The following is a 23,840-nucleotide window of genomic DNA, read 5'->3' as shown; positions in this document are numbered from 1 at the left end:
TTGGAAGAGAATAATAATAATAAGAGTAATGAAGTGCCAAAAGATGATAGCACGATCTTCTTAACATTCTCTACAAAGTAACAGACCTTTTCACTAGGCATTACTTTTCCTTGAATTTTAATATTGATATTTATGTTCTAATATTCTTCTGAAGGTGTGTGGTGTTTACCCCATATGCAATAATATCTCATACTTTTCACAAAAAAATTTCGCTTGCATGTAAAAACATATATGTAAAACATTAAATAATTAATATGAATTTGAAATTTATTGTAGTCTGTGATTTATTTTTGTTATAAATCTTATGATTGTTTTGTGTTTTTTTTTCATTGATAAGATTAATAATTTCTTATTTTACTTCTCATGAGTTAATCGGAAAGGGTTAGGCAATAAAGGAATCAAAATAAAAGTAAAATTGATCATTTAAATTAATGACTTACTATAAACAAGAATGGAAAAAATGTAAAGTGGTTATGAAATATTGGAATTAATGGATTTTATTCATACATGCAATCCAATTCATACAGTAAACTTGGAAATTACATCCAAGTTTGCAACAAATATGGAAATTTATTGTACAAAATTCAAACAAAGCACAATTATCCTAGCGAAAAAATTTTCCTTTCTAGTGAATGTGACCATGAGGGTGATTAGATTTCTCTAGATTTTGGTACTTGAACAATTTTGCACAAACCAAATAATATCCCAAGTTCACTACTCCAGTTACTGCCAACATCCAAAACATATTATCCAATTTTCCATGATTAATGTTATTCGGCAACCATCCTATTATCTTACGAACCAAATCCGTGATGGCGGCACTTTGATAATATCTGATTGCAATTAGAGCGGTATCATTACTGGGAAGTACCTTTCTTAACAAGTCTGGCAAAGATGGCTCGATTGTGATATGGAACAGCTTGATTTCTTCTTGAGAAATCGTTGGATTCCCCAAAGAAAAGAAGTAGATGCCGCCATTGAGTTTGGAAGGCATTGTAGAAATTTGGGTTGATATCAAAAGTTGGATTCGGGTAATTTCTAGAAGGGATTGTCATTGAAGAAGGTTCGATAATGAGTCATGAACTTCCAAGAAGACGCCATTTTGATGCTGCAGGAAATGAAAGATTTGAAAGAGTTTCTTCGTTAATGTTTTGAAGCCCTTTCAAATCTTACTTTTTCTGCAAGTATCAAAATGACGTCTCTTCAAAGTTCACCTCTCATCATCGAACCTTCTTCCGTAGCGATCTCTTCTATAGAACCCATAAAACCAACTTTTGATAACAATCCAAAGTACTCTATTTCCTTCCAAACACAGCGTCGGCTTCTACTTGTTCTTCTTCTTTCGGAAATCCAACGATTTCCCAAGAAATCAAGCTGGTTCCACACCACAACCGAACCATCTTTGCTAAGCTTGTATAGAATCTCGGACATGATCCAGGCAAGTCCATGCATGTCATCGCTCTACATCTTTGGCTCGAACACGGCAGCAGCCCCGCTGGAAAACTTGGTATTCAACATCCAACCCTGACTTGATACCCTTACCAATGCATTGGCTGTTGAGGCTGTCTGGTGCCTGAATTGTATAAAGAATGACGAGCTCTCTTTCAGTCATTTTAGAGATGCCAACTAACTCATTCTTTTGCTTCGAATGAAACTAACAAAAAATGAGGTTTCACTTCGTTTCTTTCATGATATTCATCTCCATGTTATTCATGAACTTTTTCAGGATGTTTGTGTTAGAACCTTTGATGATAAAATGCAACAAGCATTAGCGATTAATTCATTGACAGCTGAAGATGGAGTTGAACAAAATTTGGAGCCATTAAGGTTTTATGGTCCATTGATTAGGAGAGTATTCCTTGTTTTAAGGTTTTATAATGCTAGGGTTAATGACTATGGTGATCAGAGCATGCGAAATCAGTAAAATTTTAGACCTGATTCAAATGCCAACGATTAGGTGTTTTCCATGGCTTTGATCCTAAATGGAAGAATTGTTAAACCTCATCCACATTTTGTGCATTGATAGCTTGGAAGAGAATAATAATAAGAACAAAGAAGTGCCAACAAATGATATAACGATTTTCTTAACATGCTCCAAAGGGTACCCTATTGTAGAGGATGAAGTAACAGACTTCTTCACTAGGTATATTTTTCCTTGAATCTTGATGCTGATATTTAAGTTCTAACATTCATCTTGACAGCAAACTTTTTCAATTTGTATGAACCCATATCATTTACAACAAAACTAAGTGTACCAATGTAGCTAATCTATTCGTAACAGCAAAGCTAACAAGAAAATAAATGTACAGCAACAGCAACCTTTGATCAAAAACTGTTTGACCATGACCTTATGCATCGTAACTAGTGTCGATGTGAAAATTTGCTAACCTCTGTACAAGGGTCATAGCGACCTCTTAATAAGGTCATAAAGAGATATAACAATTTCGGTACTTATCAACACGATGATGAGCCACTCCAGAAAATCTGATTTCCTATTTTGAAGAATTTCTTGAAGAAAGCGAATGTTGTGCTGCAAAGGCAGAAAAGGATGTCACATGTTTGCAGAGAAGTAATTTCCAATGTTTCTACAGTTCTAACATGTCTGAGTTGTTCATATGCAAGTCTGTGTCCTGCATTGCCCATTTTATAAATGCAAATTTCTAAGAGAGCAAACACCATACCTCCACAAACTTTAACTTGAAATCAAGACTTGCGAATCTTTGCGTTAATTCAAATTCGTCTCGTAAAAATTCCCATATTTGAGCATATTTGGCATCTTTCCAGGCAATATCCGATCTGTGAAAACCAAGAAAAATTGCATGAGCTAAACTGCATACACTACAAAGAAGACATGCCTATTGGTGTTTCTATCCCATTATGAAACCAATAAAAAAAAGATACAGTGAAATTAATAGATTATCACAAGTTGGAAATAATAGTCACACAAAATTCCAAGGTCGTGACATATACCGTGTGCCAATTACCTTCAGAATGGGCTGTAAGAAGTTACCTCTCAAAAAGTCCAAGCTTAAGAATCACATCAGCAAGATTAGAATTTGCCTTTCCCACTATCTGAAAAAGTTTTTTGCTGTCCATAGTAAATGTTCCCGTCTTTTCCATCCCACGGTTAATGTCCGTAAATTCCCCAACCATTCCATCAACCTAAGATATAAAGAAAAAGTTTTGAGAATCATTATCAACTTAAATGTTCAGAAAATAGACATTGGAGATCAAATGCTACACACCTGGCGCACATAGTAGTCAAGAGCAATACTTTGACCAAGAACACTTCCAATGGTACGGATTCCATCAATATTCAAGAACTGCAACATAATGTAATCTAATCCACCTTGCATCCATGTGTTTAAACTTGGCTTCTCTCTTACCTCATACTCTGCAAAATCATAACATATCAACTCCAAATAGAACAAAAACTCCTATGATGCAGTACCTTGCGTGGTTCCCTGTTCCTTAGGAAAGCAACAGATCTAATCTTTAATAACAGGGCATAGTGCAGAAGAATGATCAAGCAGAATATGTTTTAAAAAAAAAGGTCTAGTCAAAAATGAAAGAAAACCAATACGTAGAAGAAACCCATTGAAATGAGAGGAAAATATCAAGTTGATACCCAAGCTATCTCAATCCCCTCACTTCCCACCAAACCCTATTTCACATGCCTGTATATGTAGTGTGTGTCAATATACACAGGATATGAGAAACCATAATGTAAGTTAATGAAAGCAAGCGTGCACATTCATAAGAAGGAGAGAAAACAATTGGCAAGAAATGCTATGAACCGAAAAAGAGAGAGAGAGAGAAACGACAATGACAAAAGATAATTAAGCCATGGTTTTCCATTGCTTTAAGGCAATCCTTCTTAGGAAGAACCTTCTTCCTTGTTCACAACAACATAACAAGTTACAAAAAAGGCTAGCAAAAGAAAGAGGTAAACAGAACCTTTTTACAAGACAGGAGAAAGAAAGGATAAAATGATATTTGGTCCATAAAGTCTATCTTCAAGGTGTTAAATTTTTTTGTTTTGAGCATTATTAAATACTCTTCTCTTGACAAGATTGCACCGATGATCTTGACAAGATGGATGATGAAGGGAATTTGTACACTATTACAGAATTTACCTGCATGAGCACATTATTTATTTTTGTATTAATAAAATCATGTTAGCTCCCAACCTTACAGTCTCTAAATGTTAGATCTCTACTCATGACCAGTCTAGAGAAGGAGCATAAAATAGTGATTTAAAAGATAAATTCACTAAGGACATAAGAACTCACCATCCTTTCTCATTTCTGGAAGCAATCCCGATGCATGCTTTTCAACAATTTTCAGATACTCATCCACTTCATGTTCACGAACATTAAATAACACAATGGACCCATACTGGAATACGACCATGAAACAGCTGTCACTTCCACTTATGAAAGCACTAGGACCCTGAAACAAGGAACATATCCATCAACAATATATTTTACTTGATTTTCATCTTTAGAGAATTCAAAAAAATCTAAGAAAGGAGAAGATGTGCATGGTTTGAATAAAAAACTATTGGTTTGTTTCTAAAAAACTTAACAAAGACAAAAAGTGTGGCAATGCTTCATACCAATGATGGACGCATCTCACATTTGTACAGAAATTTTTCATTCCCAATTTAAATCTGTTCTGAATTAATCCAGAATCATCCTGACAGACAACTGTTTATATGACGCAAACCATATATTCTTGTATTCGTTCCTCCATTTGACAATTAGTAATTTAAGCTTTAAATAAAACACAAAAGGCTTAGAGACATTTATATCCATTGAACCTGATGCCAGAGAGAGGGAGAGAGCAAACCTGCTGGATACAGTTTAAACACGGTACAGCTTAAAAATAAATCAGGATTCTGGCAAAGTGGCAAGCACGGCCTCTTTTGTATTACTTAAATTAATTCATGCATTAATAAGTTTTGCACACTGGGAGAGACATGGAAGTTTCATGATCTTCATTTTTGGCAATTTTAATAGTTCAGAGATATGGCGTTAACAAACTTTCGGTTTAGACTGCCAACAACTGCAAACTTTTCAGTTTTCAGTCACTAAAACACCAAATATGTCAGCCCTACAAGAAAGAAAACATTTCTATATTCATTTCATGAATCAAATTATGACAGTTATGCTGCATGAAATTAAATGATTAAATATGACATAAGAAACAAAATGCCATCACTGAGTAGACAGCATTCATACAACATAACTAGTTAGCAAATATAAAATAGATCTTTCTTAACATCAGATTATAAACAAAACCAAATTCTCCAATAAGGTTAGAATTAACTTACAGGGGAACTAGCAAGATTGCCAAACTTAAGAACTACATAATTAGTCATTCGCGACGTAGGTGGTATAAAATTCTGCTTGTTCTGCTCCACCAATCGTCTCAAATCCACACTACACCCAAAACAGAAGTTAATTATTTAATTAATAAATTTTAAGTAGATAAATAAGTGAACAAATTCAGGGTTTAGGGTTTAAGCATTCGAGTTTAAAAGTTCAAATATTTACTCCGATAAACAACGACACTAATAAAAGAACAACAGCGTTTGAGAACAAATTGATTCTAATTATTTTCCATTAAGAAAATCCAATAATTATTTTAAAAATTGCAAAAAAAATAAAATGAACCAATAAAAACCTGGTGGAGAAAAAATAAGCTCGAACTGGGATAGAACGTTTAGTGTCTTCTTCCAACGTTCTACCATTGTCGTTGTCCCCGCCATCACCGACCTCAGAGCAGGAAACAGCGTCGTTCCAATCAACCATCGTTTCCGGCTGCGGCGTCGGAATCGAGGAAAGGCACCTGGCGGGCACACCCCGGGTTGCGTTTCCGCCGCCTCTGCCGCCGTTGAAGGTCCATAAGATGATGGTGGTGGGCGATGACGTGGCGGTGGCGGGTAGGGTTTTAGCGGGAGTGAAGAAGTAGAAGGAGGAGGAGGAGGAGGAGGATTGGGGTTTAGGGAGAGAAGCAGAGAAAGAGAGTAAGGAAGGGTAAGGCAGTGCTTGGGTGCGGGCTGTACGTACAGAGAAGGAAGGGAGTTGGCGAATGGAACGCCACATTTCTCTTTTTCGTCCGAGGACGAACAAGCAGTTCCTCTGGTTTTGCCATTTTATGGATGTTTTACTTTACGAACAATGTATTTTTTAAAAAAAAAATCATTTTCTAATTATTTGTTTTTTTCTCTTCATTTTCTACTTTTGTTTATATATTTTTTTATTGAAAAAAAGAAAGCAGGTTTAATCATGAAAAATAACAAGTTTACAAAAATAATTAAGATGTCAACCCGTTACTTTTTAGATGCCTAATTTTCATTAAGTATTATATTAATTATAAAGAATTTAAAACAAAAAATTATATATATAATATTAAAATTTTATATCAAAAATCCGAATCTTATTTATATATAATATTTTTATTTTAATTAATTGAGTCAAATAATATAAAATATTTTATTAAAAAGTACCCATTGATATCCCTCTTAAGACCAGAAGAAAATAGTTTTTTCTTGTAAGAAGGAGAGAAAAATCATGCATTCTAATTTTTTAAACAATTTACAATATAAAAAAATGTTTTTCTAATTATTAAGAGCGGAAAATAATATTTTCAGGAAAAAAATTATATTTAGTCGAAGGCGGTGAGCCCGTGAGGGAGCCCAAAATCAATCTTGGGCCAAGTAAAGGCTAGCAAGAAATATAGGACTCAGGTCCAATCAGCTTAGTGGGCTTTTACTTTAAAAAAATAATTATAAATAATCCTCAAATATTAGATTTTATTTTCGAATTCAATATAAAATGGTTTTTTTAAGAGGTGGCAAAATATCGAACTCATCCACCTTATCCGATCTCGATCTAATATCTGTTTTTTATTTCTTTGATATGTCAATATCTAAATTAAATAACAACTCGAACTCGAACTTGATCGATTCAGAATTAAAATTTACAATAAATTAAATTTTACTTAAACTTGATTGATTTTTTTACTATAATAAATATAAAAAAATTACTGAAATAGGAAGAATTACTCAAATAAAAAATTTTAATGGATTCAAATCAAACCCATTTGTTTGGGTTTCCCTCTTAACATTTTTAGCTGAGTTGAATTTGGTTCACATACTTTGATTATTTTTTGTTGTTAGAATCAAATTTTGGCAAGAAATAAAATACCCATTTTTGGGTTTTTTTTTTGTCATTTTTATATCTAAGATCTGAACCCTGTAATAGAAAATATAGAATAAACCAATAGACAGACAGACAGCTAATAATTCCTTGAGGGGAAATTCATGGTGATGGTCTCCTTGAAGGTCATTGCCACTTATCAATTTGCCAGCTACCCCCGATCTCAGAAACAATTTCAGTACAAGACAAAGCCTATCAGAAACCAACACCACTATAATTTGACAACACCTTCTGCTCCCCCTCAGTGTCATCCTCAATACTTTGTGTACATTCTCCACACAATTTACACATGATTTAATAAATGTTAATGACATGAAGGTCCAAAAAAAAGAAAAAAGTAATGAGCAATGTAATAACGTACCAACTAGATACATGAAATGAATGTGGAGTGTATGATGAGATTTTGGAGCTGTGGTGGGGTGCAACTTGGGGGTAGGTTGAAGTTAATGTAGAGTCATTAATATGATAGGGCTTGGAGCAAAGGTATGTGGGGGGACCAGATATCATTTTTGCAACTTGCAGCATCTCAACAACTTCTTTTTGTTTTGAGTAAATTGGGGCAATTGAAGCTTGGACATTGCAACCTCAACCATCAATGCTACATGCCCTGTTGCAGCTTGAGCTGGTTGAAGTTGACCATTGCACCGGTTGAAAAAACAAACCAAATCTTGGAGAGGAAATTTCCTGCCACGAGGATGATTTACTTATATTTAAGCAGTTTCTGTCAATTGTAGATTTTGTTTTCCTCTTAAAAGGGGGCGGGGTTGGGGGGGCCTGCAACCTCTTGGTTTTTCTCAAATGTTCTTTGCTTGCTTCATTATAGCAATCATTTTCTTCCACATGTCTGTCACTGTGCAGAACGCTGTTATTTTGGAACCATGGATGCTTAAACTGCTACTAGTCCCAAGTCCCTGATGAATCTGGATACGAATTAGGGTCCAACTAGGCTAACCCTGTGAGGCCATGTTGATAGTCTGTAATGTTAGATGGTAAGAACCAAGTGATTTGTAATTGCACCAGGTCCTGCAGAGGATTATGCTAACATAAAAATGTTATGACAGCAGGCCCCTTGAGTATTGTAACAAGAATTGCTTGATATTCTATTACACACTTGTAACAGGTGCAAACTCTACAGAATATTCCAATTGTTTTCAGCTTCTTTTTTGCTCACCTAGTTTTTCTAAAGAGCATAATGAAGAGCAGTTGCGGTTCGAGGTCTTGTTTGATTTCAGCTCCTGTAACTAAAGTAATAAGAATTGTTATTTGGGGATGTGGCCGGTGTCAGAAGGCAGACGTTTTGGACAGAATTGCTGAAAGGGAAAGCAGTTGATAATGCAGTGGCACTGGATGAAGAGAATCCTGATGATGCTGCAATAGGAAACACTGGAGTTGCCGTAATGTTGCCATTGCCTTGCATTTGCCATGCCCAGTTTGAAAACCTTGTCGTGGAAACAGCTTCGATCCTCTTCTCCATACCCCTTTCCTGTCACCATAAGATCTTTCAATCATTACATTCTGTATCCCTGATATGTATTTAACATTGTTGGCGGAAAATTTTAAAGTGTTAGCTGAAAAAGAAATTTCAAAATCAGGTATTGAAACAACGTAATAAATCTTCCTAATTGAGAGTTTCAATGTGTTACGTGTAATCATCACTTCTGATATTAATTCTGTGCGGTTTGCATCAATAAAGGAGACAGAAACATGACTGTCCACACTTCAAAGTAAATGCCCTAAGGATATGAAAAGTACTATCATGCAAATTTTTGTACAGACGAATGATATTGGTGTCCACCCTGATGGAAACACAAATTACTGTCATGTCTTAAATTGTAGAAACAACATGCAAAGAGCCAATGAAATGAAAGAAAAATATACCTCATTGTTTGGTAATAGGCCAGGATAAACACCAGACAATATGGGAGGGTGCTTAGATCCTATTGTTAGACCATGTTGAGGTTCTACACCAGTAGATGTAGGAGCAGAGCTCTCAAACTGTCAAAAACACAGAAGGGAAATTCTGTATCAACTGTCAAACAGCTCTACAAAAGGATAGTTAAGAGGATGATTGCAGACATGGAAGCAAGACTGAGACAGATTAAAAATTAAGGCATCTTTCAGGAGGGTAGAGTTGGTGGAACAAAAGCACAAAAGAACAAGCTAATCTCTAAGGCTACAAGGCCACCACTACAAACTAATTATTGAGGGGCCTAATGGCATTTGGTTGTTCTTCGAAGACATTGAGTCTAAGATCCAAGGTTTCAAGGAACCAACCAATCTGCTGGGAAATTTTGGCTTCCCAATCAAGATTGACACCCCTAGTCAACAACTTTCTAATAGCCTGCAGACCAAGACTATACCACTGGTCTCTCTCTGGCACTAGCAGCATGCTGAAAATGGAAATCCCCTGCATTGCTGCTTGCATTTTGGGCGACAGAAGGGGCAGAAATCCCAAGGCTCAGATCAAGATTGTGAGAACTGCCTGCACTCAATGCATAAGAAAATTCATTATCCAAAACAATCGATCAGAAACTTGTTTTGAACTAAATAATAACAGGCTTGGAATCTGTGAGTACCTCCTAGACTATTTGTAATTTCCCCTTCGTAAGTGCTTGGGTCAAAGTTGGTTACAGCTTCCCTTCCATTACATTTCATTGCAGCCATGTCATAGGCCCTGCATCCCGAAATGGAAAAAGTCAAATCTGAGTTAGATTAAACCATATTGAATTACATTTTGATTTTATATAAAATCTATGTCTTAGGGAAATAAAACTATGATCACAAAAGACCTTGCAGCTTCTACTTCGCTGTCGAATAATCCAAGATAAATATACCTGCAAGCAAGGATCATAATCTTCACTGCCTATACAATTTTTTTCCCCTTTTCGATTGTCATCTTAGATGTTGATTCATTAAGAGAAAGCACAACACGACAACAAGTTTTTTAATTAAAATCCTTATCTGGATTATGCAAGTGACAGACAAGAATATGTATACTAAACTTTCATGGCTAAATCTAATCCTCAGTTCATATTGAAACACTGCTTCAGTCAAAGAGATTCTCACTTCTTTCCCAGGAATTGTCCCATTCGAGCTTCCCATCGACCACATTTATGCAAGGTTACACCTCTGTACTTTGAGCTCCCCCTTGAGAATCCGGTGCTTTGACGTCGAAGGATGTGCACAAATTCTTCTTTACTCATATTCTTCATCTGCAGATCAATCCAATTACGATCAAAAATCAAAGTAAACAAAATAAAGATAAAGAGTAACATAATTAGTCTTCTGCTATATGAGTAATTACCTGTTTCATCTCTTCCTCATACTCACTTAAATTGAAGTTGATATCAGCATCAACTCCCCGGAACTTGATTGCAGCTCGATCATATGCTCTGAATAAGATCCAAATTTAGAGAAAATAAATAAATTTTAAAACGAAACAAAATTATGATACATACAACTGCTTATCATACAAAAGAAAATTGAAAAGAATTCTCACCTGGCCGCAGCATGGGCAGTGTCAAATCCCCCTGACAGAAAGAAAAAGAACAAGCAAGTATACCCTTATCAGCAAAGAATCTAAATCTATGAATTATGAACAAAATCATTCACTCCTTAACCAAAAATAAATGAATCATTTATTTACCTAAATATACTTGCTTCCCACAATCCCTATACACAAGAAAGAACAAAAAGAATTAAATTAAGAAGAAATATACTTAAAAGTAGAAAATATATATGAATATATACATATATTTATATGAATTTTTTTACCATATATGTGATTCCCATCGGCCGGTTCGCCGGTAAAACGTGACACCTCTATACTGTGAGCTCCGGGACCTTGGGCCCCGCCTACTCTTCCTTGGTTGAGGCTTTAGCGGGACAGTTTTCAACTCTGCCTCACGACTAGCCTCAGCATAAGATAAATTCAACCACTGAGGCCTAGCCGAAGACTTTGTTCCAAAGCTAGCTCTAAACTCCAACTCTAGACCGCCCTTTTCTCCGGTGACCGGAAAAAGCTGTCTCGTAACGAAATCCGGCGAAGGGTTTTCGACCTTTTCAGCATTGGTGGTGATGGTGGTGGTGGTGGTCTCATCCGTTTCTTTCTTTAAGATATCGAAAATGAGTGCGGAAGCATCGTTGTTGGAAGAGTTCTCGTCCCCGGCATTGGATGGAACTTCTTCGGCGTTGATGATGGAAGAGTTCGTCGAACCTGAATCTTCCATATGAGTTAATGTTACACCTCCAGGTAGCTTGTCTCCATTCATTAGCATCTTGTTCTCATCACAAGATGACTCACATGAGACAACATCAAGGTTAAGATCCAACATGTTTTCCTTTCTTTTAAGCTTTTACAACCTTTTCCCTCGATCTTCAAAACCAAAAAAAAAAACAAAAACGTAAAAAAAACCAAAACTNTCAAGAAAACCAACAAGAAAATCGAAAAAAAAAAAATTAACTGTCAAAGTGTTTGAAAAGATTGGTCTTTCTCTTCTTGTAACGGTTGGTAGGATAAGAAAAACCTCAACAAGATTGCATTGGAGAGAGGTATGATATAAGAGGTGAAAGGATTGAAGCAAAGAGAGAGAGAGAGAGAGCAAGGAAAAACAAAGGACAGTTTGATCAAGAGACAGTAACCGGCAACAAGAGAACTAAAAAGGGCAAAAGCTAATGGGGACGTGTTAACAGTGAAGGTACCATTGTTTACACTTGCCCTTTCCTTTTTGGGTGGGTGTGTGTCTTTTAATTATATTTTTCTTTTTTCTTTTTTCTTTTTTATTTTTTATTTTTTATTTTTACCTCTGATATTTGATATATAATTTTAACTGTTAATTATTTACAGCTCAATTAAATATGATATATTATGATTAATTCATAATTTTGCATGCACAAAGTGAGCAAATGGGTTTTGGTGATTCTTCGCAAAAAAAGGCCTTTTTCTCTTTTTGGGGTCAAATATTTTTTTTTACAAGTGTTTTTAAAACTTAATTTTGGAGATTATTATCCTAAATCATAATACTTAATTAGGTATAATTAATCACGTGATAATTAACTCTTATTTTAAAAAAAAAAAATCCAAGTGTTGTTAGGTACTTTAATTTGATCTTAATGGTAATAGATTGAGACTATACCATCTTAGGTTTCATTAAAGTACTTGGATATCTTAATTAAATAACTTATAGGGTTTAAAAGAGTTTGGCCAACAATTCTCTTAATCAATATATGGTGATCGCAATAACTAATAAATAAATGAGAAAGGCAAATTCTAGTTAGTGACAATAATTGGTTCAATTGGTTACAGTCGTCTCGATTTAATGACAAATTTGAGAAAATTTAAAACTCAAAAAAAATTTGAACTTCGATTAAACCTCAATCTCGTATATGCAAAGATTAGAGGTAACAATCATTAAGTTAAACTTAAAATACCGTTAATCATTTCTTATGCTCTTAGTTGAGAGAAAAGTTAATTAATTATTAAATATTAGTTTATATAAATTAAATATTAATTATTTTCAAATTATAATATATTGAGTTATTGTTTTCAATTAATCCTCATCTATTATATTAATCACAATGAATTTAACTAATCTTTTCACCCAAATCTTCAACCAATTGGAGCAGTGGATGATCACTTTGCTCCTTCAATCACAAAAATCTAAATTGCCAAGTTCAACTAAATTACCAAACTATTTGACATGAGCCAATTCCCTCTTTAGGATGTCATTAGTTGACTTTCATATATATATGAAGCTCCTTATTAACCTACAAGATTAACAAAAAAAAAAATTAATTCCCACCTATGCCTATTTCTAATATGAAGAATGCAAAAAATTGTGTTCATCCAATTTTAATTATAATTTTATATATAAATATAAATGCACGTGATTAATAGTTATGTGTTATATACGAATAATCATAATTGAATAATTATAAAAAATTTAAAAATCACCCTATTAATGATTATTTTTTTATAAAATAGTTGAGTTTGAACGTCCGAATCTCTTCCCTAATTAGATTTCTTTATATATTTTTTTAGTTAAAAAAATAAGACTCAATCCCGCTATAGAAAAAGAATAGTATATCAGTTATTAAACCAAATGTTTTAGATGTAATTTTTTATATATATTTTAAAAAAAAGTAATTAATTACTTATTACATTATGCACTTTACCTCAAATCATAGGATAAGAATAAATTCAATATAGCACGTGAAAAATAACTATATATTTTACCAATCTATGTCGGTAACTATAGAAAAAAGCAATGGAAAAAAAAGTTTAACATATGTATTCTTTTTCTCTTTCCCCATATCTATAAAGTTATATTCCTAACTAGAAATAGTGAAATTCACATGAATCATATATACATAGCTATGAATTCAACTAACCCTCCATTGGTCGGTCCACCATGTGTGAATTCTCACAAAAAACCATACAAGCTTTCAACTATATGGTTTAATTTATAAAAATAAAATTAATAAATAAAAATTTGCACTAAGTCACATCACGCTGGTCCACATGGCTACTGACGATAGGCGGCCAATGATGGATGAAGACATCACCATATTCACAACCCTAATCTCAAAATTCAATGTTGACTTATAAATCATAGAAGCTTTTTTTTTTTCAAAGAAGGACCACATTACTAATTTTCCCTTTTTTTTCTTTTCGTATTAAATTATTTTTTAAATTTTTATAGCATGGTCCTTGAATTATTGTTTCAATTAAAATCTGACGGTTGGGGCTGCTTTTATCAACTTGAATGGACCCCACATGAAAACAAAAAATCTAAAGATAGAAAAGTACATCGTGCCAATTGTGCGTTGGATGTAGGCGATTTTTTCCTTAAATTGTTCTGATTGCTTTATTTTTCATTAAGAAAAAGACGAAGGAACGGACAACGAACGGTTATCATACGGATTTGTCCTTTCCTTAAATTTTATGACTGACGTGTCCTCGACGGTTCACAAAACAATGAGACTTTTTCTTGTGTAACACTCACACCTTGACTTTGGTAATCCAAGTCGTTATCACCGCTAACTTCATTGATAATTTGATAATTAGATTTTTTTTTTCTGTGATGAGAAGAAAATAATATAACCCGAATTTAAAATAAAATAAATCTTAAAGGTTTGATTTTATAAAAATAATAGTAGCTGCCAAACTCGACGCGGTATTTCACAACGACAAATTATAATAATAATAATGATAACAATAAATGAATTTATGATATTTTTTAATCAACTTGCATGCTCGTATACTATAATATTCCATATATGAGCCTATGATCTTGATTTAAACTACAAAAACTTTAAGACATTGAGTCGTTATTTTATTTTTTGCAATAATATTAAGACATAGTTCAACACTACAATGAAAAAATTGTTATCACATTTCGTTGTAACTTATAACGTAACTAAGAATATACTTTTCTCATTAGAATAAGATCATTACAATCGAGATCACTATTAATAGAAGATATTCATTTACGATATATTCGAAGTCAAACTTGATGATTTCGATTAAGTACGATTTTAAATTTTAAAATTTAAGGTTAGATTATTAAATTTCATTTCTGGAGATTTCTCTCGAAATGTTAAGTTTTAACATTCTATTTGAATTAAAAATATTTTAACTGCAAACAAGGACAATCTTGGCATCCTTTGACAAATGATAAAGAAATGAAACTTTTAAATTGTTAATATTGTTTTTTTTTTATTGCCCACCTAATAAAAAATAAAAAAATGTTGTACTTATGATAAACAGCTCCACTTATAATAAATCAGAGATGGAAACATTTTAAAATATTCTAGTGTTGTCCTATCTAGTTATATCAACCCAACTTACATTGGTAAGGCGTAAATTTTATATACCAAACTATATATATACAAATTGAGTTGGGTTGAATGAACCTTTATTAGTAAATTGGAATATATTTCAAGATAAGTATTATTTACATTACATGCATGCAACTTAATTTAAAATCCTTTTATAGCCTCAATTCCTGTTTTTTGTTTACTCAATTTAAATAATTTTAGTTAATTGGATGAGAAAATGTCAAATACCTAATGAATTTTTATATAATTGTTGCATAAACCGACAAATCGTCTCCAAAAAAAATCATAAAATAATTTTTTTTTTGTTTCATAATGAAATTTTTACTTTTTCCATATTCCACAAACTCATCCCATGCATCAACGGGAAGGGGTTCTAGTAGGAACCCCCGCCCCCCTCCCTCCAAAATTTTCAATTTTTCTAATATTTCTTTATTTTATTTTTATAAATATTAAATTTTTAATATGATTATTTTATAAATATTATTTTTACTCTCAAATATGAAATCCTGACTCTACTACTGCGATGCAGGATTTAAACCCGAAACTATATCGAGATAAAATTTCAAGTGATACTGAATGGGAATTAATTAATTAGTGCTTTGCAATTTTAATAAAAAAACAATATACAATTTTTTATATTTTTATATATGTATACTTGATGTAGGATGTTACATGGGGTATGAGTAGTTGCACACTAGTTTTGCCTTGGGTGGCAGAGGAAGAGAATCTCGTGTTTGATTTTGATATGCATAGTCAGAAAGAGAGGTTCCTAATTAAAACCTCCCCAAAATGCCTCTCCTGTTGAATCAAAAGGCAGATGTTGTGTCATTCTTGGACCACATATCAACAGATCGCTGTCACGTTAATTTCAAGCCAATTACAACTTCACCCATACCATGTTCCAGCCATTGGAATAAGGATGTGACATTGATCCTAGATTCTTTTCTAGGTTTATTAATAACGATGTCATATGCTTCGTACGTCTCGATTAAAAATCGAAATCTTTTATTTTAAAATTCTCAAATTCAAATCTTAAAAAAACAAAATAAATACATATTCTTTATAATTTACTTTACATAACTCTGAGTATATTGTTATAAGTTTCTGAAAATTCTAATTACGAAACGAACGTACGAGAATTTTAAAAAATTTTATTTCAATCCATATTAAAAGGACATAAATTACATATTCATTTAAATACGTATAAATATTCAACAAACATGATCTATCTCATCCTTAAAATATTATCTCGTTTTTAAGAATTTGACTTTAAGATTACTTTAAAAGTGTTCCTTGGATATCAATAAACAATCGCAAGCTCCATGGATCCAGATGATATTAAATAGGAAAGGTCAAACATATTGCGCATCCAAAAAAAATAAAAATAAAATAAAAATAGCAAATGTACGGCTTGAATGGTTTAATCTATTTTTATTTGACCATGGACTATATACTTTACTATATATTCTATTTTTGATAAGTTGAAATTTGGAACTAGTAATAGATAACAAGGAAATATATATGATATTAAGACAGAAGATATATATACCTCAAAACTTAATGCATATAAAATATAATTAAGAGAAGTAATACCATGATTAAGGAACTTGACCCATATAAAAATTAATCAAATAAATTCTTGGGCAGTTGAGAATAATTTAGGTTTGCCCCCACCACCATAATTTTATGCAACTTTTTCTGCCTGTCCAGCTATTGGTTGGTAAGCTACAAAGGCTGGAACAATCTATGAGAGAAGAAGATTTTTATTTTTTAAGTTAATAAAATTTTAAATATTTTTTATTTATTTATTGGTAATTTGATTTTTTTGCCATAAAGGGTATTCTGATAAATTCACTAAAGAAAAAAATAAAAAGGCCAACTACCAATTTTGTGGATAGGAAAAATAAGCAGAATGAGAGGATAGAGAGAAACCTTAATGGAGATAGAGAGGGAAGAGCTATTGTCAGCTGTCACCAACAACAACAAATAAGACCAAAACATATCAATCAATTTCACCACCAAAAAGGGAAAATACCATGATGAACAAATCAAGGCCGTTCATTTTACCCCATTTGGAAACCAAAAAGGAGCTAGTACATTGATTTGATTTGATTTGACTTGAGAGCACTAGAATGAATCTTTTCTTCTTTCTCATACTATGTAAGAACCTTTCCTGTTAGGGTAACCCTTACCTTAAAATTGTTCTCTTATTTTGGTACCATTTTCCTATTAGGGTAAGGAGATAATCCCCCACTTGGCTCCCCCACCACAATTGCCTTTGATTTGGGGTATCCTAAGAGTTTAAATAAAATAATAATTAATCTGTTAGGTGTGAAATGACACCTACTAAATCTTAAAAACATTAACTTGTTAATTACCCAAAAAGCTTAATAAAGTTCACAAAGATCCTCACTTAACCTAAAAGAAAGAATCTTTCTTTTCAAATGAGTTGGTATGAAGAGATTTTTTTTGTTTTCATATTCATAATAGTAAATTTTCAAATTCGACCATATAGTCTTAATGCTAATTATTTTGTTTTGTTCGAAGCATGAAATCGCAATTCTATTGATTTCATTATTATATTTTAAAATTCACAATAAAATATCTAACCCCAAACCCATTTCATACAAATATAAATAATACAAGTTTAAGTCTCATCTCATGCGAGTCATTTTTTCAATTTTACACTGAGTTTTCTTTATCATTTCACTTTCAATGCTCACAAGCTTAAATATCACTAAGTTGAACATGATCAACTTGGATAGGTATCCGATTGCTGTCCCTCCAATTGTTCTTGTATGTTATAATTATGATTAGCCATCATGAGACAAAGCATGAAACATATGATAAAGTCAAACATATTAAATTAGGAAACTAACAAAAATAGAAATTATAAATAATTTCACATGATATACATGCTTCGCTTACTATCTTTTTGTTGTTATTTAAAAAAGATTATTTAATCTTCCCTTCTACTATAAAAAAAAAGTTCAAAAAGCACATTTCATAAGATTTAAAAAGGAAAGTAAAAACAATTTAAGTGCTATTTTTAGAAATAATTTAATACCAAATGTAGTAATACTTGTTGCTTTCAAATTTAAGCCATCTTTTTCTTCTTTGCATTAAAAAAAAAAAAAAAGAAGTGGACGCTCAAAATCAAGCTATCAATTTCGATCCACAGTCGACCAATGACTAGATGCCACGTTCATGGCAATTACTTTTTAGCAGACGAGGATAAGAAGGAAACTGCGGGGTCCAGTCACAAGAAAAATGTCATATTCACGCGCGACGTAGCGCGTGAATTTATAAAAAGGTGTTGCGGGATTTGGCCGTACCTTTTCGTGTGAAGCACACGAGCGAGCACCAAAAGAAGACGTCATTGCTTATATCACAATCCTTTCCCTTCTTAATATTTTATTTTATTTCATTTTTTTAATTTTAATAGAAGGTGGTTGTCCACGAATTAAAATAATAATATAAATATAAAAAATATCTCTAAAAATGCTCAACATATATATAATTTTTTCCTAACATCGAGAGGTTGCATCATATTAAATAATAATTAGTATTTATCAATATTATTGACATATACAAAAGTCTATTTGGGAATAAAAAAATTTTCCATTTGATTTATTTTTTTTATTGATTTGGTTTGAAACTATAATTGATTATGATTTTGGTTAACTTATGAAAAAGGAAATTATCAAATCTTGTAATGTTAGTACTAGTGCTAGTATCATAATTGATTATGATTTGGCTTGACTTCATCCCTAAATTTTATACTTATTTTTTCTCTCTCAATATCAACTAGAATCTGGCTGACAATATCATAAAAAAATTAAAAGTGTTATTAATAAAGGGAGAATTCTTAATTAATCTACGACACTATCTTTCTATCGACGTTTGGTTCAATATTAAGTGTATATCGTTTTTTAATCGAAACTTAGATTTAAAAATTTTTTTGATTCTTTGATAAAACGATTCAAATTATATTAAAATCATCCTAAAAATTACTCTTTTAAGCATCCATTTAAACACATACCATGTCATATTTTTGTCCAAAGTCTATGGTTAATATACACCTATTAATACCAAATTAACTCTCATTCATTATATTATTTTGCTAAACTAAAAATTATTACTAATTTATGAAAATAGAAGAATATAAATCATAAACGTAAGGCTGAAATAACGAAAAAGGCTAAACTATATACATTTTGCAATTGAGTCTTTATATTTTTTTATTGTACCCAATTAAGTATTTTTTTTATTTGTACTTAATCAAGTTTTTGTTCTTTTATTTTTATCTAATTGAGCCCTTACCTGATGATAAAAATATAACAAATAACATTGTAGTGTTACTTAATTGTCATTTCTTATTTATGTAAAATCTGACAATGTATGTTAACTAAACATAAACGAGAGTTGTTGATATAGCATATCATATCGTCATCGAATATTGTCACCGTTAACAAAACTTGTCATGTTACAATTTCATGTCATTAGTTTTTGTTGTATGTAATCAACACGCTATATAAAGTTTCACATATACAACTATCGTTATTGAAAATATTTTTTACATTTTTGTAACGAGATAATGACTCAATTAAATTAAATTAAAAAATAAGAGCTCAATTGATTACAAATAAAAAAGAACTTAACCGGATACCATAAAAATATAAAAATTAAATTGCAAAATGCATATTATTATTATTTTAATCTAAACATAAATAATGCTTCTTTGTCCGGTGGATTCTTTGGCCACCTATTTTTCCTCTTTAGGAAAGATGATAGAAGCTTTGTTAACAAGGGAAAATCTCCAACCAAACTATATTCATTTGTTTAAACCCATCATTGAAAATAAAATTTTCTTAACCCCCCTAATTAATAAATTAATTAATTAATACAAATAAGTCTTAAGGTTAATTAGGGTTAGGAATGTTAATTAGGGTGAAGCTACATTAGACTTAATAAAGGATCACTTGGTAAGAAGGTGAAGACTTTAAAAAGGAATAAATTTAATTATAAACTAAAGAAACAATATGATTGTCTATAAAGAGATGATGATTGCCTATAGTTTTTAATTTAATTTAATTTTTTTTCCATCAAGTGTACCTTAAGAGATACATCATGGATCATGCCTGCCCAAAAAAGCATGTCTATCAACTCACACAAACATCTAACCTTATAATAAATATAATTATAATTATTTAACATTGGGTTATTATAAAATTTAAAGTGTAAAAAGAGGAATAAGAAGGAAAAAGAAAAGAAAGGAATAATTTTACAACTTGGGGACAAAATCCATTGCTAAAGGGTCCCCAAGTGATCATAAAACCCCTTTGGGAGTCTTAATCAACACATTTTTTTTATCAATTATTATTGGTTTACCTCTTATGATTTGTGATTATCTTCCCTTTTAAAGGATGCTAACTCCATTATTAGAGAAAAGCGAATTTGTCGAAATCATTTTGCTTTATGAGATTTTGTTTAGGTCATTAACGACATCATTAAAGTTTATATAATTTGTTATTGACTTTTTTAAGAAAATAAATTTCAAATGTTAAATTTATTATTTTTAAATATCTGGTCCACGTTGAATGATTAAGCTTATCCTAAATACAAAAAAAAAATAAAACGAATAATGTTATTTTATTTAATATTTAGTATTTATTACTCACAAATAATATAAAAATAATAAGTAAATTAATTTTAGAAATGTTAACGCAATCATATTATGGAATAATTTAACATATCTAAAAAATATTATTTAAATAAATAAAATTTAATTTTAATTAATAAAATATAACCGAGCCCTAAAAAGATGTTAAGAAGCAAATAAAATATATTTTATTTTATTGGAGATGGTAACAAATAAGTGGATATTGTGTACTTGTCGGCAAGGGTACGAGGTTTAAAAGGGTATTAGGTGACGTGGTCGCCTGTCCTCCTTTCGTACCAAAGTCTTCTCTCCAACTCTTATGATTTGGGTCACGCATTTCCTTTTTTTACCTAAATTGCCATTGGTCCTTTTTTTTACCGCACGTGTTGTTAAAATTGGGAAACTTCGTCCACGTCAGACACACTGTTTGTTTGGTGGCTTTTGTTAATTAGAAAGACAAACAACATGTGGAAATGGAGATTCTATTCCAAGAAAAGGCAATTCCTTTTGTTTTTTTTTTTTTCTGCTCTTTTGGTGTTTGCAAAAATAGATTTTTGGTTAATGGCTTAGGAATTAAATGTATTAAATGATTTCGATTTTCTTGAAATTTTTTGTGTTTTATATTTAACAATAAATATGTATCTGTATAATGAGACAGTTAAAAATATACGACGTACTGTTTTATAAAAATTTTAAAATATTTAAAAAAAATTAAATAAAGTTTTATTTTTTATTGAATTTAATTAACTTCATATATTTTTATTTGAAATTAAATAGGTCTTTATGATTAACAGTTGACAAACCGTCATTAGTAAAAAGGTTATTTGTCATTTTTATACTCATGAGTGCTACATGAAAAAAAATGAAAAGGCCTAATATTTAAAAAAGTTGTTAAATTATTTAAAAAAATTTAAATAAGTCTTTAGACTTTTATTGTATTTTATTAAACCCTTATACTTTTATTTTGAATCAAATAAACTTTTGTACTTTTATTTTAAGTTAAATAAATGATTGACTTAGTCAAAATGTTCTTTATAATTCTATACCACATGACACTGACGTGATATACTAACAATCATAAATGATGATAATGTGGTATGCTAACATATCATAGTTAATGATTACATAACATGCTAATTTAGCATGATAACATGATCATGTAGTATTTTTCACCCTCCACATTAACATAATGTCAGTGCCATGTAGATATAAAATGATATATGCCATTTTAATTAATGATAATTAGTCAATCATTAATCATAAGGGTTTATTTGATCCAAAATAAAAGTATAGGAACTTGATTGAATTCAATAAAATAATAAGAGCTTATTTAATTTTTTTTTGAATAATTTAATGATTTATTTGAGCATTGCTAAATGAAATATCACATGACCATATTATCATACTATATTACCATCCATTATGACATTTAACATGTCATGTCAATACCACATGACATAAAAAAAAATAACAATTGACATTTTGACTAATACTAGTTTATCAATAGTTAGTCATAAAAATACGTGTTTATTTTTTTTTTCTAAATAGTTTAGAAGTTTTTTAAGTATTATGCCAAAAAAATAAGTTATCTTATATATTATAAGTAAAGTTTTTAAACTTTGGGAATGAAATGAGAGGGTTGCCACATGTTTGATTAAATTATATATAAAAGTTAATATATGTGTTTTTTTACAAATATTAATTTTTTTATATAATTTTTGCTATACGAAAATTGCTTTCTTATAAATCTAAATTAGTTTCACTTGATTATTTACAAGTCATGATCATATAGTATTTTAGTCCATAATTTTCTTAGCAAGTTTGCCAAACACTAATAGAAAGAAAAGAATTCATTATATAGTAATGGAATCATTGAAAGATAGACTTGCAAATAGTTGGACCACCAAACAAATTGCTCTCAAGTTGAAAATCCAACTTTGATTGATATCACTTTAAAAAATTATAAATAAATTGAAATTCATGATATAAAAATTGAACCCACAAACACAAGTCATGTGATCACTTTGATTTGAATAATTAAATCGACGGATATAATTCTCATTGGGGTTTAATTAAAGTTAGGTTTCCCTCACTTCATTTGTCGATTAATACGTAATTTTCAATTGTTATCTCATCAATTAATAGCAATTCTTAACTGTTCTTTTCTCGATTAATACTCAATTCTAATTGAATTTAATCAAAATTAAGTTTATCTCACTTCTCTTTTCGGCTAACACCCAATTTCTCAACGGGTAAAAATCGTGTTTCACTAAGAGCGAAGAGAAGATCCAAAACCAAATATTCATATAAACCTAATGAATCTTCACATCAATGGATATTATTAGGTTAAGAACTTACAAAAAAAAAAAAAACCACATAACCATATCAAATTCTAGAAGAAAAATTCATATAAATCTCATAAATTTACTAAATCATATTGGGTCCCCACCCATACGTCATTGTCCTAATTTCAACCTAATTTATAATCCAAAACATCATCAATTAATAATTAATTAATTAATTAGGTAATATTTCCAGGGTATTAATTTCTATTAACAAATGCACAAATTTTGGCCTTTTGCAAAGATATTTATTAATGCAGCCAAAATTAAATGCTTTGGTTGATTTTAATACATTAATTATATACTTAGCCGCATTTCATCGATGATAAGTATCTAACCCTAGCATCCATGTGTTTAATTTTTTGCCCCTTTTTATGGGTAAGTTATTGTGTTTTAATTTCTGCTACTTGCTTGGTCATGTATTATTTGGCTCTATTTTAATTTTTACGAAATATAGTAGATTTTTTGCTATTTTAATACATTTTATATTAAAATTTTAAAATATTTTAAAAATAAAAAATAAATTTAGAATATAAGAAAAGTAAGAGTACTGGTATTAGGGGTTTAAAAACAAAATTAAATATAGTTTTTGAGACGTAAAAAAAGAAAAGAATATTTTTTTAATAGATAAATTAAAATTGTATTTTTTTATAGAAAGAGATTAAATTATCATTGGGTAGTTATCTTAATTCAATGTACATATAACTATTTTTTATATATGCTAAACGAAAACACGAATCAACATTCACAAATTTCATACATTGTAAAAAA

At 31.0% G+C, this 23,840-nt stretch overlaps 2 protein-coding genes across 4 annotated transcripts; both read right to left on the bottom strand.

Annotated features, from left to right (window-relative positions):
• Nucleotides 2,069–6,162, bottom strand: LOC18586322. Of its 2 annotated transcripts, XM_007009638.2 has the most exons (7): nt 5,689–6,162; nt 5,336–5,444; nt 4,293–4,452; nt 3,246–3,394; nt 3,011–3,162; nt 2,682–2,796; nt 2,069–2,530 (listed from the first exon to the last, which is right to left on the bottom strand). In XM_007009638.2, the coding sequence occupies exons 1-7, from the start codon at nt 6,108–6,110 to the stop codon at nt 2,402–2,404; spliced, it is 1,236 nt and encodes a 411-aa protein (XP_007009700.2). In that variant the 5' UTR covers nt 6,111–6,162; the 3' UTR covers nt 2,069–2,401. The 2 variants fall into 2 exon arrangements, with proteins under 2 accessions (XP_007009700.2, XP_017985167.1); XM_018129678.1 differs by lacking the exon at nt 2,069–2,530 and having other exon boundaries at nt 2,985–3,162.
• On the bottom strand, nt 8,228–11,638 carry LOC18586321 (ethylene-responsive transcription factor RAP2-7). Of its 2 annotated transcripts, XM_018129662.1 has the most exons (10): nt 11,001–11,638; nt 10,873–10,898; nt 10,726–10,756; nt 10,531–10,618; nt 10,293–10,438; nt 10,016–10,060; nt 9,803–9,900; nt 9,587–9,708; nt 9,105–9,221; nt 8,228–8,709 (listed from the first exon to the last, which is right to left on the bottom strand). In XM_018129662.1, the coding sequence occupies exons 1-10, from the start codon at nt 11,558–11,560 to the stop codon at nt 8,455–8,457; spliced, it is 1,488 nt and encodes a 495-aa protein (XP_017985151.1). In that variant the 5' UTR covers nt 11,561–11,638; the 3' UTR covers nt 8,228–8,454. The 2 variants fall into 2 exon arrangements, with proteins under 2 accessions (XP_017985151.1, XP_007009698.2); XM_007009636.2 differs by lacking the exon at nt 10,016–10,060.

The sequence above is a fragment of the Theobroma cacao genome, chromosome 10 (genome assembly GCF_000208745.1).
Source record: "Theobroma cacao cultivar B97-61/B2 chromosome 10, Criollo_cocoa_genome_V2, whole genome shotgun sequence".
NCBI lineage: Eukaryota > Viridiplantae > Streptophyta > Magnoliopsida > Malvales > Malvaceae > Theobroma > Theobroma cacao.
Note: the sequence above shows the minus strand (reverse complement) of the source record. Positions and strands in the feature narration are given on the sequence as shown.